Source organism: Terrapene carolina, unplaced genomic scaffold, assembly GCF_002925995.2.
Source record: "Terrapene carolina triunguis isolate 2854851 unplaced genomic scaffold, T_m_triunguis-2.0 Scaffold998, whole genome shotgun sequence".
Lineage (NCBI taxonomy): Eukaryota > Metazoa > Chordata > Testudines > Emydidae > Terrapene > Terrapene triunguis.
In genome coordinates this window covers 496930-514396 of record NW_020665349.1, presented here as the reverse complement: position 1 = coordinate 514396, position 17467 = coordinate 496930, and the positions used below count along the sequence as shown (strand labels likewise).

Here is a 17467-nt window from a genome sequence, read left to right as displayed (position 1 = left end):
GTCAGTTGCTTAAGCTGATGCCATTGTCACATTACGGTGAAGTTTCTTTGCAGATACAGGGGGCGTGGATGAAATAGTCACCTTTTGGTTTTCTGGACCACAGGAAACCACTGTACATAATGTGACAATGGCATCAGCTTAAGCAACTGACGGAAAGGTTGTAAAATTTTACATGTAAAAAGCAACAGAGGATCCTGTGGTCCTGTTGCTTTTTACATGTAAAATTGAGTGAGCGATCAAGTCAGGTTAGTTGGAATCTTGGTCCAGCGTTTTAATAACTGTGACCACTTTGCTCAGTCTGAGCTCGCCAATGCCTCTGAAAACACATGCTCAGAGGGTCAGTAGAGGTGCTGACACAGTCACTCCTATCCTAGCATCTTGGTCCTCCTGATTCTCACAAAAGCAAATTTAGACATTGGCATTTTTTTTCAATGTTAATAATTTAACTTACTTATATTCAGGTAAGGACACATTTTAAAAAAATAATTTTAACCTTGGTGCTTCTTCAACCATTTATGTACAGTGGTTTTACATATCAATATGGTTTTCACTTATGCTGATAACTTGTTTGATGCAATGTTTAAGAGGAATAGAAGATTAAATGGGTTTTAAAAAGAAGTGTTTTTCCTTTGTTCCTGGAGAGAACTGGCAGCTCGGGACTGGTATTGTTACTTTTCATCCATTCCAGACTTGGTGTGTTTGCCCGCTGGATGCATTTGTTTCTACCATGTGTATATCTCTCTTTTAAAGTACTCCTCTACAAAAGTGCTTAAATGTTCCTTTCCTCTCCATTAAAACACCTGCTTTTTTTGTCTGAAGTAATTTGCACTGTAGAATGCAATGCAATCTAATTATTTCAGAATAATTAGATCAGAGAACTAGTAATCCTAGCTCCTGCTGTATCTGGATAGGCAACGCTCTCATTACACTCAGTAAAGGCTTCAATGAGAGTTTTGCTTATTTGAGCCTAAATGAGCAGCTCTGTTAGTTCGGCTCATTTATTCCAAAATATGAGCTGTGTTTTGGTTTCTCATTAGGGTTATTGGTTGGTAGGAGAATTGAGTTACAGTTTAAGTAAACTCTACTGGGTGTAGTGTTCTCTACTGTGAGTGGTCCCACGGTTTTACATGCGGTAGTAAGCACTATACCTGGTGGTAAGTGTTTGCTGGACCAGGTCCCAGGTTTGTAAAATTATTGGCTGTCAGTATGAGAAGTATAGAACAAAATGAACAGGGGTGTAATGATTCAAGTTTTATGTACTTGAGTATCTGTTTAATGCTCCATTATTGAAATATATTTTCACACATTCATACCAAAATGGATAGTAAAAAATAATGTTCAGCATTAAATGAATAGTTGGGCTGGATTTTGCCCTCCTTCGTGTGTTGGGTGGTTCCTAGCTTTCAGCAGTCCAAGTTGCTACTTGAGGAGTGAGGGACAACTCAATGAGAGTAAGGATGGCAGAAATGTTGATTTTTTTTTTTTTTTTTTTTTTACTAGAAACAGTTCCTGAATGGTTTTGCATGAAGGCTTCGGTTGTGGATACTCTGGGTATTAAAATTGACACGTTTTCTTTGCTTCCCTTTCCTGCTTGGTTCATGAGAAACAATGGCTAAAATGCCAGCCATCCTTTGGAACCGCCTTCTCCTTTGTCACTTAGTTTGTTTCCTGGTCCCACCCTGTTGAGTATTGGACTTCCTGGCTTTGAGATAGATCTGGCTGCCTCAGCTGCAGTCTGTTCTGTGAGCTAACAACTGCTGTCTGCCAAACCCTAAGAGTTTTGTACTGACTCGAACAGTCTTGTAACTAGCAGCCTGACCCAGGCCTGTAGCCGGCTGCTGAACCATTTCCCTTTCCTGGGAAAGGTGCGGTGCTACCTTCTGACAACAAACTGCCAGGCTGAAGGGAAAACGCTCATCCGTTCTGGTAATTCCATTCTAACAGCACTTTAATCTGACATCTCTGCCCTAGACAGGCGAATGTAACTCTCTGCAAAATGTCACTAGGTGCTGTAGGGTATATTATGATGTTATGTTACGTTCTCTCTCTGCTGAGGTAGCACCTCCTGAGGTACATCTAACTTCAACTAATCCTAGCTGCAGGAAATGCATCTTCCAGTCCCAGAGTGGGCTATGGCCATGTCTGTGTCTGTGCATTCTTCTGGGTAGCGTCCTTTGGTGTCAGTGGAAGCTGGGCACTCCTCTGAGAGCAGAATTTGGCCCTTACTGTCAGGCAGATTTTAGAAATATTAAATATTCTGGACAATATTTATGCTAGTGTTTTAATCTCTTGAAAACTCGCAAATTATATTTAATACACCTCAGATGAGCTAGTCAAATACTTTTTCTACCACTCTCTGTATCTGAGAAGTTATTTTCAGCAATAAACCACAGTTAAATGCAAATTAACTACATTTGGTCGTTGATTCCAGTGGAAAAATTGCTTTTTTGCCCCTGCTACCAGAACATTAAATTGCTATCTTCAGCGGGCTTGACAATCCTATTTGATTTAATAACTCTATTCTTTATTGCATCTTCTCCTGAAGTTTATAGAAAAAGTGTGGGAATTATTCCTGTACTCTGTTTTTCCTCTTTGAAAGGAAATACCTGTTTATATTGTTCTCTAGATTTCCACAGTCCCCTTGTGTCCCCACTCTGCACTGTCAGATCACCTCAGTGGGACTGTAGCGGTCTGGCTTAGGTGAGGGGGGTATTGATGGCGTGGCTTGTACGGGGGCACCCAGGAAGTTGTGAAGCGTTATAACTCCCTTGGAGGAATGCTCCTTCCCTCTGCAGATGCCCCAAGATCTGTGAGGAAACTCCGCTGATCTTCAGATTTCAGTAGGGCTGGCAGCTCATGCCTCTTGCTTGTTCTGCAGGCCTTCACAGTCCTATATCATCAAAGTTGGGATGCATTAAAACGTACATATATTTAAATCAACGGAATGAGCAAGGCATGTGCCGAACTTTGTTTGAACTGTCTGACTTTGTTGCAACATTTGCTTCCATCCTTTCTTCATCTGTTTAATCCAAGTTAGAGTGTACACTTTTCAGGATAGGAGTCTTGTTTTCTGTCTAAACAGTGTCATGCACACCAATGAAGCTATAGAAATAATCAATAGCAGTAAGGAAATCGGACTTCTCACCCTGGAGAGGTTGATGATTCAAACTGAGTGGCAACTTGCTGTGTTTTCTAAGTACCTTCAGATCTTCCATGGAGGGTTCTTCAGGAGTATGTGATTCTGTCCATAATTTCTATGTTGTGCCCACAGGAAAGAAAGAGAAGAATCTTCCTTTCTGGTGCTGTTGTCTACTGTTTTCTATCCATTATTTGACTGGAATGGACTTGCTGACAGATGTCCCTTTACACTGATGGGGATTCTGGAGAGGACACCCACTTTTAGAGAGAGGGTGCCTGTTATACTAACCATCATTGCAGTCTCCGAAGATAATGACTTACACTTACGTTTTTCTTTTCTGTACAAGTGGTGTATATACTGTCAGCAAATTAAGATTCATACTGACCTCAAATAATCACTCTTAAATGTTATGATCTCTTCCCCATACCCCAAATTTACCATTAGAAAGTAATTATTCAGCTTTGAAGATGAAGTTCTGGAAGGGCATGAGCTAGGGTTACCAACTTTCTAATCTCACAAAACCGAACACCCTTGCCCCACTCCTGCCCCGCCCCTTATCTGAGGCCCCGCCCCCTAATTCCATCCCTCTCACTCCGTCACTCACTCTCTCCCAACCTCACACATTTTCATGGGTCTGGGGCAAGGGGTTGGAGTGCGGGGGGGTAAGGGCTCCGACTGGGGGTGCAGGCTCTGGGGTGGGGCTAGAAATGAGGGGTTTAGGGGGCTCTAGGCTGGGACAGGGGGTTGGGATGCGACGGGGGTGAGGGTTCTGGCTGGGATGTGGGCTCTGGGGTGGGGTCAGGGATGAGGGATTTGGGGTGCAGGAGAGGGCTCCGGGCTGGGGCCAAGGGGTTCGGAGTGCAGGAGGGGGCTCAGGGCTGGAGCAGGGGGTTGGGGTGTGGGAGAGGGTGTGGGGTGCGGCTCTGGGAGGGAGTTTGGGTGCGGGAGGGGGCTCAGGGCTGGGGCAGGGGTTTGGGCTCTGGGAGGGAGTTAGGGTGCAGGAGGGGGTTCCAACCTGGGGCAGGAGGTTGGGGTGCCAGAGGGGGTTTGGGGTGCAAGCTCTGGCCAGGCGACGCTTACATCAGGTGGTTCCCGGAAGCGGCCGGCATATCCTGCTCCTAGGCAGAGGGGCCAGGGGTCTCTGCGTGCTGCCCACGCCCACATGTGCCGCCTGCGCCCACAGGTGCCGTCCCTTCAGCTCCCATTGGCCATGGTTCCCGGCCAATGGGAGCTGTGGAGCTGGTGCTCAGGGCAGGGGGAGTGCATGGAGCCCCCGTGGCTGCCCCTGCACCTAGGAGCGGGAGAGACATGTTGGTTGCTTCCAGGAGCTGCGTGGACCTAGGGCAGGCAGAGAACTTGCCTTAGCCCAGCTGGGCTACAGACCAGTCTTTTAGCAGCCCAGTCAGTGGTGCTGACCGGAGCCGCCTGGTGTTATTAGATGTTTGCCTGCATGTGTGTGTTCTCTGTGTGCCGTTCCAGCTCTGTGCAGATAGTTGGCACAGCAAACCTCAATCGAACTGCCCAATGACCACAGGATCCGTTAAGGTGCGAAGGCGCCCAGCCAGATTTATTGTCGACGAAGCACGGTAATAGCACCTGGCAAACTCTACCAGGATACTAAGACATGAATGGCGGGACTTTCCATTCCCCCCTCGGCTGACTCTCCCTCTGAGACTCCATTTTATACATCAGTACAAACAAGTTATGTATTGCCCCTCTGAGATAGTTAGTTGACACCCTCTGACGTAGCCAGTTACCACCCATCACCTTGTATATCTCTATCCATCACACTGTCATCCTGACCTTATCTTTAGGAAGGGTCAGCGTGTTCCTATTATCTTTGGGGAGTGTGCTGATATCGGGATGTTCTGGTACCTTCTGCAATGTGTTTGCGTGAGTGCTCTGTGCTAGCACCTCTTAGGAATGTGCATTTTTGCAATATCAGCCCTGTTCTTGCCAGATTCAGAGAGCAGGGCCTGCCTCTGGCTCACAGCCTGACTTTGCCTTATATCAGCAAAGCTTTGACCACTACTTTATCTCAGGCCTCATACCAGCCTCTGATATAAGGGCTTTTGTTTCAGGCCCCCTTTCTACTACACCAGGGGCCCTTTTCGACCAGGTGGTCCGGTCAAAAACCAGATGCCTGGCAACCTTAGCATGAGCCCCAAGAGTAGGTTAGCAATAAACAATAAAGGTACCCTTTCTTCTCCAGGGATAGTTACAGTAAACAATTTCCCTCTGCACAGCAAATTTTACTGGTCCCTTTAGTTACATAATAAATATTTAAACACTTTTCAATTCTTATGTCATTCCATTGAGGAATTTTTAAAGAAGCAAAGTCAAATGACTATTTGCCCACAAATGTATGTTCCTACACTACTGTAAGAGTGTGGCTTGAACTGACACAAGCCAGATGTGATACTGAAAACCTGACCATAGTTTACCCCATTGTGCCTCTGGATTGCAGCTGTCTCAGTTCTCAGCTGGGCACCTCATAAAAAGTGAGTGTCCCTGGATACCCTGTGGAGTACAAAGCTTTTGCACATTAACTTAAAGGTGGAGTTTTAACAGCAAACTGAAGTTTTTGTTTTGTGCCTGAAGAAGGCCTTTATATTTGTGCATGAATAAAATGACAGTAGGTTAAGTTATTCCTTTGCTAAGTAAATCAGGGTCACTTATGTTTGTAACTTCATTCTGTCCCTCATTTGTGCATTTCTTACAGCTTGTTTTTAATTTATAATAAAATATAAATGTACTCCTGGTGGTCTAGAGCGATAAGGAATTCTTTGGCTGGGTGGAGAAGGCTGGAGTTGCTCTTCTGAGACTCCTTTTGAAAGGGGAGGTGCACTGAACAGGCTCTTTTGGTCCCTCTTTAGGTGTTTGATGAGATCCCATCAACTGTTTGTGTATCCCCATGACCTGTCCTGCCTTGCTGCAGTCATTTGAGGTGCTTCTGGAAATGGAGTGTTTGTGTGCATTTACCTGCATGAAGTGTGCTCCATTACACCTCTCCCCAAACCTTATCCTGCTGATTTATTTCAGGGTTTCTTCTTTTGGAAGCTAACTTTGTTTCCTTTTCATTATTTAAGGGTCAAGATGATGGAGATCCATCAAAACCACCTTGGTTCAAAGAAGGGTAAGTGGGGTTTTGGACTTTTTAATTTTCCATTTTAATTGTTTGTGTTTTCTCTCATTTCACTTAAGCAAAAGTATAAGCAACATGCACTCTGCAAATTGCTTTTAATGATTCTCTTCAAATGGTAACACTTTACGTCATAAAGGCGACCATACTGCCCCCAAGAGCAGAGTGCTGATACGTTTCACAGCCTCCATTTAAATTGAGAGGAAAGTGGCATAGCCGTAGTGTGTATCGTGCAGCTATTCGTGTTGAGACTTGGGCTCAAGAATGACGTTGGCACGGCTACACCTTGTTTGTAAAGTGCTATATGCAAACGTGTATGGTGATAATAAGTATTCATAGTCCTTTCTATCCAAATTGCAGTGGTAAAGTGCTTAAAAACTTAGAGGAGGCTTTGTATGCTATCTTCTTCTCTGAGTCAGCCAGGTAGCTGGCCACATTGGAAAGGAAAAACAGCATCTCGGAATAAATGTTGAGTTCTACTGATGTTCAGATGTCTTGTCCTCACTCCTGAGAAAATGGAACTAAAGAATGGTGTGAAACTATCCTATGAGTGCAGCAATGATGGCAAGTAGAGTAAGCAGATAAAACTGGAGGGACTTGGCAAAACTTTGCAAAATCTCTTTAGTTCAATAATGGTCACAACTATTAATCTATAACTCGTCAGCGTGAGGTGAGTTGCAGTTCTTCACTGTGTAGTATGCTAGCCACAGCAACTGGAGCTGGCAAATTCTGCTTACACGTTAAGTCAGCGTGATACTTTGCAAATTGGGTGTCACCATTGTAGTTTTTTCATAATGAATTCGAGTTTCTTTAGGACAAAGACGTGGACACATTACATGCTGCTTGATTTTTTGTGTGTGTTCTATTTGGATAGAAACATATGGCTTTGTTTTTTCGTTCTCTCTCGTTGCTTGTGTACAGTACACAGTAGCATTGATGTGCAGAGGCAGTTTTGTCCTGAAATCTCAGCACAATATTGGTTCTCCCTGTGTGTAAACTAGTTTTCATACCATTGAAATAGGCTTTCTTAACCAAACGTGAAGTTAAACGGAATAAGGCTCCATTTTACAGCTCTTTACGTTTCAGTAAGTGTTTTGCAATGTTGGCTCTGTCACAGAGAGCTTCTGGCCACACCTGCAGAAGCCTAGTGCTGCCTAGCAACCTTCTGCTTTCCAAAGGAGCCCAAGTTTCTGCTGAAGAGGTTGGTGGAGAACTGGCAATTAGCGGTAGCAGAAGATAGTGATTTATTCTAACTATAAACAACACCTTCTACTCCCTTTTTAACAAGGAGTTTGTATAATAAATATACCAGTTCACACACTTAAGATGATTTGCTGGCCTGAAGAGTAGAAATTATACTTTTTGAAATAATTACTGATTTAAAATGATTTTTGTATTAAACAAGACTTGTACTATTCTACAAAATTTAAATTTGCGTCAGACAAATAATTCATTTAACATTTCTTCATTACCCCCAGAAGTGTGATGTTTAGCCAAACTGCAATTTATATACTGTATTCTGCCACACAAAGAACTTCATTAAAAGATAACTCAGGTTGAAAGGGTGTTAATGCCTAATACAGCTAGCACCAAACCAAATGCATTGGTTCTGGGAATGGGCAACGGGATGGATCACTTGATGATTACCCATTCTGTTCATTCCTTCTGAAGCGCTTGGCATTGGCCACTGTCGGTAGACAGGATACTGGGCTAGATGGACCTTTGGTCTGACCCAGTATGGCCGTTCTTATGTTCTTATACGATGGGAGGTCTAATAAGAACATATTTAAAAATTCAGTCTTGGTTTCTAGGGTTTTGAGTTCTTGAACAGGAAAGCAATTCTCCCTACAGAATCTGGATGGGAAGGTAATGAATATGGTGACTGTGGTGGTGAGCCATCATGCCCCTAAAATCATGGTGAAATGTGAGGAAATAATAAGGTTAAACCTTAGGACTTTGTGGTGCTCCCCTGTCACCACTTCCATCAGTGCAGTCTCCTGTGTAACAAGCCCGATGTCAGTGGAGACCCATCTATTGTTTCTACCAAGTCCGGTGTAACCTTGGGTTGTAGTGGGAGACGGAGGATCATGGCTGTGGAAAAATCCATAAAATTGTCCCCTGCTCCCGAATCCGTCAAGGCCTCATTGTATGGGAAAGGCCTGCTCAACCTGCAGGATCTGCAATTTCAGGGAAATTTGTAGAAGTGGAGGTGGATGAGGAACTCCTAGTTTAGCATAATCTCCGGGTTTCTCCCTGGTGGTACCCAGGCTTGGGTTCCTGACTGGGGTGTGAAGTTAGTCTCTTCCCTGTCATCAGGTTAGCACGTTTTTTGACAGGACACTTGGCTACTGTATGCCCTGCTCCTCCCCAATAGAGGCAGAGGTTCTCCTGTCTTCTGCGCTCTTGTTCACCCAACGATAGGCGGGGCCATCCCATGTCAGTTGGCAAGGACTTGACCAAGGCCAAGCTCACTTGGTCCTGAGGGCTGAGCCTTAGGTAAGTGCGGGAGGTTGGAGGGCTCCTCCTACGTTCCAGTTGCTATTCGTGCAGTCTGATGTCTATCCAGATGCACAGGCCCATGAAAGCCTCTAACCTGGTGGAGAAGGGGGTCCGCCTGTGCCAGCTTGTCTTTTAGTTCTTCACAAAGGCCAAGCTGAAATGGATGGAGGATAGCGGCATCGTTCCAGATGGCATCTACAGCCAAACATCTGTATTGGGCAACATAGGAAGGGGCTGACACCAGGTTTTTTTGTTTTTTTTTGAACTTTCGTAAGGCAGTCTCTGCCGTGTGGGCTTTGTGAGGGTCATTGAAAATACTGGCAAACGCTTGTAAGAATGACTCCCCGTTGGTCAGTAGTGAGTGATTCTGCTCTAAAAAAGAAGAGGCCCAGGCCAGGGCCAGGCCTCACTCTATATTAGCCCCCACTTTAACTTGATCTGTTGACACATTTTTGGACTGGAGCATAAACAGGAGTCTGCATTGGGTAATGAACCTGCAAAACTTACTGCAGGTCCCATCATGCCTCTCCAACAGAGGCAGTCTGGGGCCAGTTATCCGAGCCGGTGTTGTAAGAGAAGCCGAGTGGGTACCTACAGCTGCTCCGAGTACTGTAGCTTGCTGCTGCTAGGAATGATTTCTCATCTGCAGATGTCATACTTGGTCCTGCAATTTCTAGTTTTCTGCCTGGAGGGCAGTGATCTGCTGCTGCCGATTCACAGGCCCCTGGGGTGATGATGGGGCAGGAGCCCTGGTGGTGTCCATACTCACACCAGGGGTTCAACAGCGAGTCCTGGAGGAGACTGAGGTTGATCTGAGCAAGCTGTCACGGCCCATAAGATGCACAGTCTGATCCAGTGGTTGGAGCCTTGAGTAGTGTCGGTGTCGTGGTCACACCAAGAAGCAAAGTCTGAGTCAGAGGTCATACCAAGGGTCAAAGCTGGAGTCAGCAACTGGGATCAGGGCAAAGAAGCAGGAACAAGGTGTAGGCCACTGGAACAGGGACAAGGTGTGGTAGCGGGAACAAGGCAAGGTAGCAGGAGGCAGGGATTTGGTCTCCGAGGTCTGGGCAGCAAGTGGCCTAGTGACTATTTGCTCAAACAAGGGATAGTACTGGAAGAGGAAGCTTTATACCCAGTGGTGTCCAGTTATCAGTTTGCTGCTAGTCATCTGACCCTGCTGAGTCAGTGAGCTTAGCCTCTGGTGGCGGGGTATTGGCAGCAGTTCACTTGTCAGCCCTTGTAGCTCTGGGCCTGGGATTGAGACATGTGCTTGCTGTCTGGCACGACCATAGTTCACTTAAACGACCAAACAAGCTGTCAAAGTTAAGATTGTCATAGAAATTTCTGTCTGTTCCAGCTGAGGAATAAGGAGAGACGGACACAGCTAATCAAGCAAGGAGCCCCAGGAGGGGCGATCCGTTTATTTCAATTGCAATTGGGTTCGAGCTCATAAGTCAGAGTGATCAATATTTGCAGGAGGCCATGTTTGGTTTCTACAGGATGGTTTGTGACAGTATCATACTGTGCCATTTCTGTGACCTTATTAACACTTTTCCCCCCTGCACTTCCAGGCCTGCAGGTGGTCTCTATGGCATTGACAGCATGCCTGATCTACGTAAAAAGAAACCAATTCCACTTGTCAGTGATTTGGTAAGATTTTTCTTTCTAGAAATATAATTGCTGTGATCACTTAGTGTCTTGGGGCGCAATACCGTTTATTACTCCAGTCAATTTATCTCCAAACTATAGTAGAAAATGTTAATGTCTATACTGATGTTTCAGAAAAATACTAGGTGCTAAGAATGTTAGAGAGAAATAAATCTGCCTACCGTATCTTAGTGTCTGTACGCAGGAATTGTCATGCAACTTGAATGTTAAAAATTCTTCCTATCACTGAAACCTGTTTACACACTGTTAAATGTTCCTATAGAAACCATACAAACAGTGAGGTCAGCTTGCTTTCTTATACTGATGGCATGTCAGATGAGTGTAACTTTTATGGATAGTGTTGAATATTGTATCAGGTACAGCTAATACATTAACACTTGGGAGAAGTTGCGAAATCTCTAACCTCCATACATTGATATCTAAATGTATTCTAGGTAAAGATAGAGAATTTGGTTTGTACATCTGTCATCTGACACATGCAGAGCCAGGAGGGTATGTTTTACTAACTGCTTGTATCCCTGGAAACTTAGTAATAATGGAATTAACCTATTATACTTCTTTTGTATGCTTTCACTCTCTCTCTACAGGCTATGGTAAGTGGAGCTAAAAACTGTCCACCATGTCTTTACCCGAAGTAAAGATTTTTTTACTTTACTTCCCCTCCACTGTTTTTGCTTTTTTATTTTGAATTCTGCCGTACCACAATGCATGCATATGCTGCACTCTGGCCCACTACATCACTGTCTGAATGAACCTTTTCAGTCTTGTCTCAAGCGTCATAAATCAGAGTAAGAGATGGCTCCTGAGAGGGTTAGCTAGCTTTATAAGAATCAGCAACATCTTCTCTCATTTCCTTATCTGCCTTCCTACAGCTGGAGTAGCTTGCTGAAGGACCTAATCTGCTTTCTAGCCTTTTAGATATTGGCTAGATGCCAGTGGCAGGTGCTGAAAAAACAGCAACCTAAGAAATTTAAGATTGCAGTCCCTCCATCATACGTAATGTGAAGGTAGCTACTTTGAGAAGCAGTGATGTTCATTATATTTGGGGATGGCCACTGAATGTGACACACAGACACATTCAAACACATGCTGCCCTTCCAACCCCATAAAATCCTCCCAAGATTTTAGTTTACCCTCCTCATTCTGTCCCAATCCAGCCATCCCTGTTTGGAGCTCTTTCTAGGTGACAAGGCTGATAATTTGATCTCCTTTGTCTATGTGTGAACTTGAATGTAGGAGGTGGAGCATGAGTTTAGAACACTGTATAAACCTTGTCTGTTTTAAGGATGCAGGAGAGAATCCAGTTTTATCTACACTTCATACAGGGGGAAATAGTAAAATTCACTCCAGAACAAAGTGGATTGGGGCAGAAGGAAACATACATAGTTAGCGAGATTTATGTTTTTAAAGTACACACCCTGACTCTTTCTGGGGCAAGGAGATTACCATTTGGAAAATGTAGCAGAGGGTGTTGACTTGTGTAGACTTTCTGTTCAGTACCTTTGCTGGTGACAGCATCTTCCCTTTTGTGCATGTACAAGTATGTGACCTCCAGTGAATTTATGTACACTTTGTAATGAATAACAGACACTTTCCCTTCTCAGTCACTGGTTCAATCCAGGAAGGCTGGAATTACCTCAGCAATGGCCACTAGAACTTCTCTTAAGGATGAGGAGCTGGTAAGTAGAGTTTATTTGCTCCCCGGTGTCTTTCCTAAACAAATTAAATGGGGGGGGGGCTGGTTCTGTGAATATTCATATTCTTCTTGGAGAATCAAGTGAGCATTGCAGGACTCCGACTAGGAGTATAGGTGTAAAGCAACCCGTATTACTTTTTTTTTTTTTTTTAATTTTTGGCAAATATGATGTCCCAGATAGAACCTTAGAATAGTGCGTAAGGGTCTGATTTATGAACTAAGATATGCTGAGTAGAACTTGGTTATGTAGTGTGCTATTACACACAGACCTGACTTCTTTGCTCTCTGAATGCCATTGGTTATGGTTTATTTAAAGTAACTGTAAAAACTGATTTTGAAATGGTGTTTTCTGCACATCATTTCTACAAGGTCCTAGGGTTAGCATGCTTGGCTACCTCAGTCATGGCTCCATCAGGCATGACGTGACAAGCGTTGATGATTTAATCTTCGCCCTTTCTCTTTTTCATTCAAGAAAATGATATATTCCCTAAAGAAAACAGTCGCATCATCCCAGGATAACTCTCTTTCCAAACAGTGCATGTTAACAGCATCCCAATCAAAGACTTTGCTTCGTGTGTGTTCTTGTATTGCAGAAATCTCATGTATATAAGAAGACCCTGCAAGCCTTAATTTACCCTATCTCCTGCACAACCCCTCACAATTTTGAGGTGTGGACAGCTACAACCCCTACATATTGCTACGAGTGTGAAGGGCTCCTATGGGGCATTGCAAGGCAGGGTATGCGCTGCACTGAATGTGGGGTCAAATGTCATGAGAAGTGCCAAGACCTGCTCAATGCTGATTGCTTACAGAGTGAGTGGCTTTTCCTTGTAACATTTTGATAGTGGGGTGGGTGGGAATGGGGACGGGAGGGGACTGGAGAAGAGCCATTTCCAAACAAGTTGTCCATAGTCTTTTCTAAACTGTGCACATATACAGAATCTCTACATTAACGGTTTGCTTAGATCCATGCTAGTCTAACGACTGTTGAAGTCTCTCCGCTTCTATTAAAATTACTGCACATTTTCCGAAATGAATGAGATCTTGAAACTGTGCTCTACACTGCTGTTGTACTGCACCGCCACCACCCTCTTGCAGACACAAGCTGTTTCCAAGGAGAGAGAGAGATGGACTTGTGTTTTAAGGCACTGGTCTGAAGTACTATAAAGGAAGCTTCAATTCCTGGTTGTGCCACAGCCTTCTTGATTGACCTTGAGCAAGTCCTTTAATCTCTGTGCCTCAGTTCCCCATCTGCAAATTTGGGATGGTAATATTCATGTGCCTTACAGGTTGGAGAGTGTTTGTTAGGATGAATCCATTAATGTGGAGAGGCAGCTTGATCTAGTGGGTAGGGCACTGGACTTGATGTTCCGAGCTTGGCCACTCCTGCTGTGTGACTTTGAGCAAGTCACTTCTCCTCTTTGTGCCTGTTTCCATTCCCATCCTTTGTTTATGTAGAGTGCCAGCTGTTCAGGGCAGCTGCTGTCTGTGTGCGCACAGCACAATGGAGCCTCTAGTCACTACCTTCATACAAACAGCATGTTTGAGATGCTGGTATCCTATAGCTAATGAGGGCCATGTAAGAATCTAGATAGACACATAAGGAGTATCCCATCTCACTAGGGATGAGTCAGTTTATTTATTTTTAGTCTTGTGTCTGATGAAGTGGGCATTCACCCACGAAAGCTTATGCTCCAATACTTCTGTTAGTCTTAAAGGTGCCACAGGACTCTCGGTTGCTTTTTACAGATTCAGACTAACACGGCTACCCCTCTGATACTTAATTTTATTATTTCTGCAGCACCACATGACGCTTTTCAGACCAGTTCAAAGGGCCCTGCTACAAGGAGCTTACATTATAAATTAGATATAATACAGGCAAAGGAGAGGTTTAAGGGTTACAGTAGAGAATGAACCTAATTGATTATTTGGTGTGCTTGGAACAAATGAGTTATTTTTATTGCTACATGTAATTAGGTTAGGAAAGATTAGACTTTTATCGATAAATGTCAGTAGATGTCAATTTTCTCCATACACACACAAACCAAGGAAAAATATTTCTATTAATGATGATCAAAATGTACAGATAATCAAAATAAGAAAAATGCTTCTTGAAAACTTTTAATATTAGTTTGACATAAGGGGTATTTACTTTGTAAAGTGGACAGTTTGTGTTTTAACCTTATAAAGCTTTAATTATTTGAATCTGTCCCCACTGTCATAAATAATTGTCTAACCCTCCTATTGTCTGATCCCTGCCTACTTTACACTGTGAAAATTTAAATTAATAAAAATAAAAATGCTTAAAAATAAACATTGATGTTATCTGTCAACATTATACAAAAATAAAAACTGATTTTTGACAAGCCTATATATAATGCTATTGTTTAATGTGATCTATAATTTAGAAGTATTAGGTCAGCCACAAAAGTACAATATCTTTAAAAGGACATGGGATGAAAGTTTGTCAGACATCTTAACTCCTGAGTTGGAATGTCTGTCCCTGTGGCAGGAGTGTTCATGTTTACTCTGGGTTTTCATGGTCAGGTTTGTTTTGTTCCAGTTTGTTTCCGCAATTTACCAAAAAGCATTGTTAGTTGTACAGATGGTCTTCAGTGTTGAGATGAAGAGCCATTGAAATGCTTGCACATTAGCCATTGTTAAAACATTTGCACCTGGAGATAATTAAAATCCATATACATGGTACTGTGGCATTTTTATAGCATGGTGCCAGTATAAAAAGAAGTTTGAACTCTAAAGAGAGCCAAGGAAAAATAGGTTTATAGTAACCAGAAAAGATGAAATAAAGGACATTGAAATGTTGAGATAATGGGATTAAAATCAGCATTTAAGAAAGGGCTAAGTACTAAGGGAATGCAGCGAAAACTTCATGCAGAGGATAATTCATGTGTGGAATAGAAGCAGCAATTGGGAATGTATTTTAATAAATTGCTATCCATAGACTTGAATTTAAAAAATGGAGAACAAATAGAAGAGAGAAACCTGTGTGAAGCTGGAGTTGTGGCCACCTCCTATCAAAATCTGCGGCTATGTCTACACTGCCCTGCAGTTTGGACTTCGGAGGGGTGAATAGCAGCGTGCATCTAAGTGCTGTGCTGTACCTGCCCCATGCGGATGCTACAGGCGCAAACTAAAATGTTCCTAGTTTGCATTAATAATAGTCTTTGAAGAGGACTATGTTAACATGAACTAGGAACTCTTTAGTTTGCATCCTCGGTATCCATACAGGGTAGTTACAGTACAGCACTTTGGTTTGGAGTAGTATTCACACCCTTTTAGTCTGAACTGTGGGGCAGTGTAGACAAGCCCTAAGTGTGTGATACTTCAGTGACTAGGGTTGTGTGGAGAATGGTGACTAAGTGCAGCGAGCTGGAGATCAGGAAACATTTAGGTGGGGGTAAAGTTACCTCGTTTAGCATGGAGAAGTTTGGAGAGTTCATGTGGTCTCTGTGGATTTAGTTCAAAGGTACTCAGCAGCCCAGTAGCGGAGGGAAACTGATGCAACAGGGTAGAGATAACTGATGGGCTAGCCAGAGTGTGGAAAGAGGCTGAGGGTAGTTGAAGGTGGAGAACATAGTATTAAGAGGAGGAGGGGACAGAGACAGAAGGAGCTGTAGAGAAATTGGAGAGGTGGTGATGGATCATAATGTTTAGGTGTACGGTTGGGATAAGCACACAAATATTAGGGCTGAAAAAAGTCTCCTATGAAAAGGCTTTCCCATGAGTTTTCCAGTATTCCCTGCTTTTGGCCAGGTTGGTGGTAGTATTTCTGTATTTCCAATTCCTAGCTGAAGCTTGCAAGGGAAGAAGGTGGAAAATATAAAATAAATATATAAAATATATATTTTCAAACTTTAGATAGGGTATAGGTTGAGTATGCGGAATGAGCAAAGGTCCCAGCTGGCTTACTCATCTCTAATCATAATAGGGATTCCTGGAGGAAAAGCAAGAATTGAGATGAAATAAATCTGAGACTTTGAACTTTCCCAGCTGTGTTAAGCTCGGATGTGTGGGGATTTCTTTTAGCAGGAATCCTTATTCTGACAGTTTGAGAGCATGCTCTCCAAATGTTGTTTCACTAATTCCACATAAGTCTACAGGATAAATGGATTTGCAGTAAGCAGGGTCACAAAACAAATGCCATTTTTTGGATGCTACCTTGAAATTTTGAGTAGTTGCCTGAGGTTTTGTTCTTTTGAGTCAGGAACTCCTGTACTTGCTGAATGGAATAAGACTATTGGACATATTGTACTGATTCTCAGAAACCAGAAAGATATTGAGATTCCGTGGAGACCTGAGTTCAAATTTGCTCTGCATAGCGTCCTCCTTTCTAATCTAAACCGAATCTAGTTTTTGTTGGTTATATTATGGTGGTGCTTGGGGGCCCTAGGTAGGATTGTGCGCACTATACAAACGCTGGTAGAAACAGTATCTGCACTGAAGGCCTTATTACCTCAGAAGAGACTTAAAACTGAAGGAGAGGGAAAATATCAAAGTACATAAAGTTTTTATCTACTGTTAACCTTTCAACATATATTTTTTGCGCCTATCCGTAATAGATTGGCTGATTTCTTGTAGGCGTCATGGAGAGTGAGGGTAGCATTTTTTATGGATCAGTCCATGGAGGACATTCCCAGCATAGGGGATGTCATGGAAGAAGGCATGCAGATGTTTGAGGGATAATATGTCTAGATTCGTATATGGCAGTTGTCACTGTAGCATCTGGTTTATAGCTAGTATTGACCCCAGTCTCTTGTTTCCAAGGAATACAAAGTCCCAAGTTCTGTCTTCTACAGGTATTTTATAATAAGCCTATTGCTGTGATATGAGCATTAATGTATAGTAACTCCTCACTTAACATCGTCCTGGTTAACGTTGTTTCGTTGCTACGTTGCTGATCAATTAGGGAACATGCTCGTTTAAAGTTGCGCAATGCTCCCTTCTGACGTTGTTTGGCAGCCTCCTGCTTTGTCTACTGCTTGCAGGAAGAGCAGCCCGTTGCAGCTAGCTGGTGGGGGCTTGGAACCAGGGTGGACCAGCAGCCCCCTATAAGCTCCCCCGATCAGCTCCCCTAAGTTCCCTGTGCAGCAGCTGCCCAGCAGACTAGCAATTGCAGCTGTCCCTCCCCCCCACTGCCATGTGCTGCTCCTGCGAGCCTCTTGCTTGCTGTGCGGGGGTGGGCAGGGAGGGAAGAAGTGGGCTAATGTCAGGGTGTCCCCCTCCCCCCTGCTCCTGCACCCCGCTTACCCCATCTTACAACTAACAAAATCATCCAAAGCCCAAGATTTGGTGGTAATGGGGG

General features: G+C 43.5%; 1 protein-coding gene across 1 annotated transcript in view; it reads left to right on the top strand.

The window, feature by feature from the left end:
* The window catches only part of UNC13B (unc-13 homolog B), a 354074-nt gene that overhangs the window by 213167 nt on the left and 123440 nt on the right, over window positions 1–17467 (top strand). The window contains exons 11-14 of the mRNA XM_029913862.1: window positions 6229–6275; window positions 10352–10430; window positions 12053–12127; window positions 12738–12957. Coding sequence (XP_029769722.1) covers window positions 6229–6275; window positions 10352–10430; window positions 12053–12127; window positions 12738–12957 — 421 coding nt within the window. The remainder of the gene's footprint in view (window positions 1–6228; window positions 6276–10351; window positions 10431–12052; window positions 12128–12737; window positions 12958–17467) is intronic.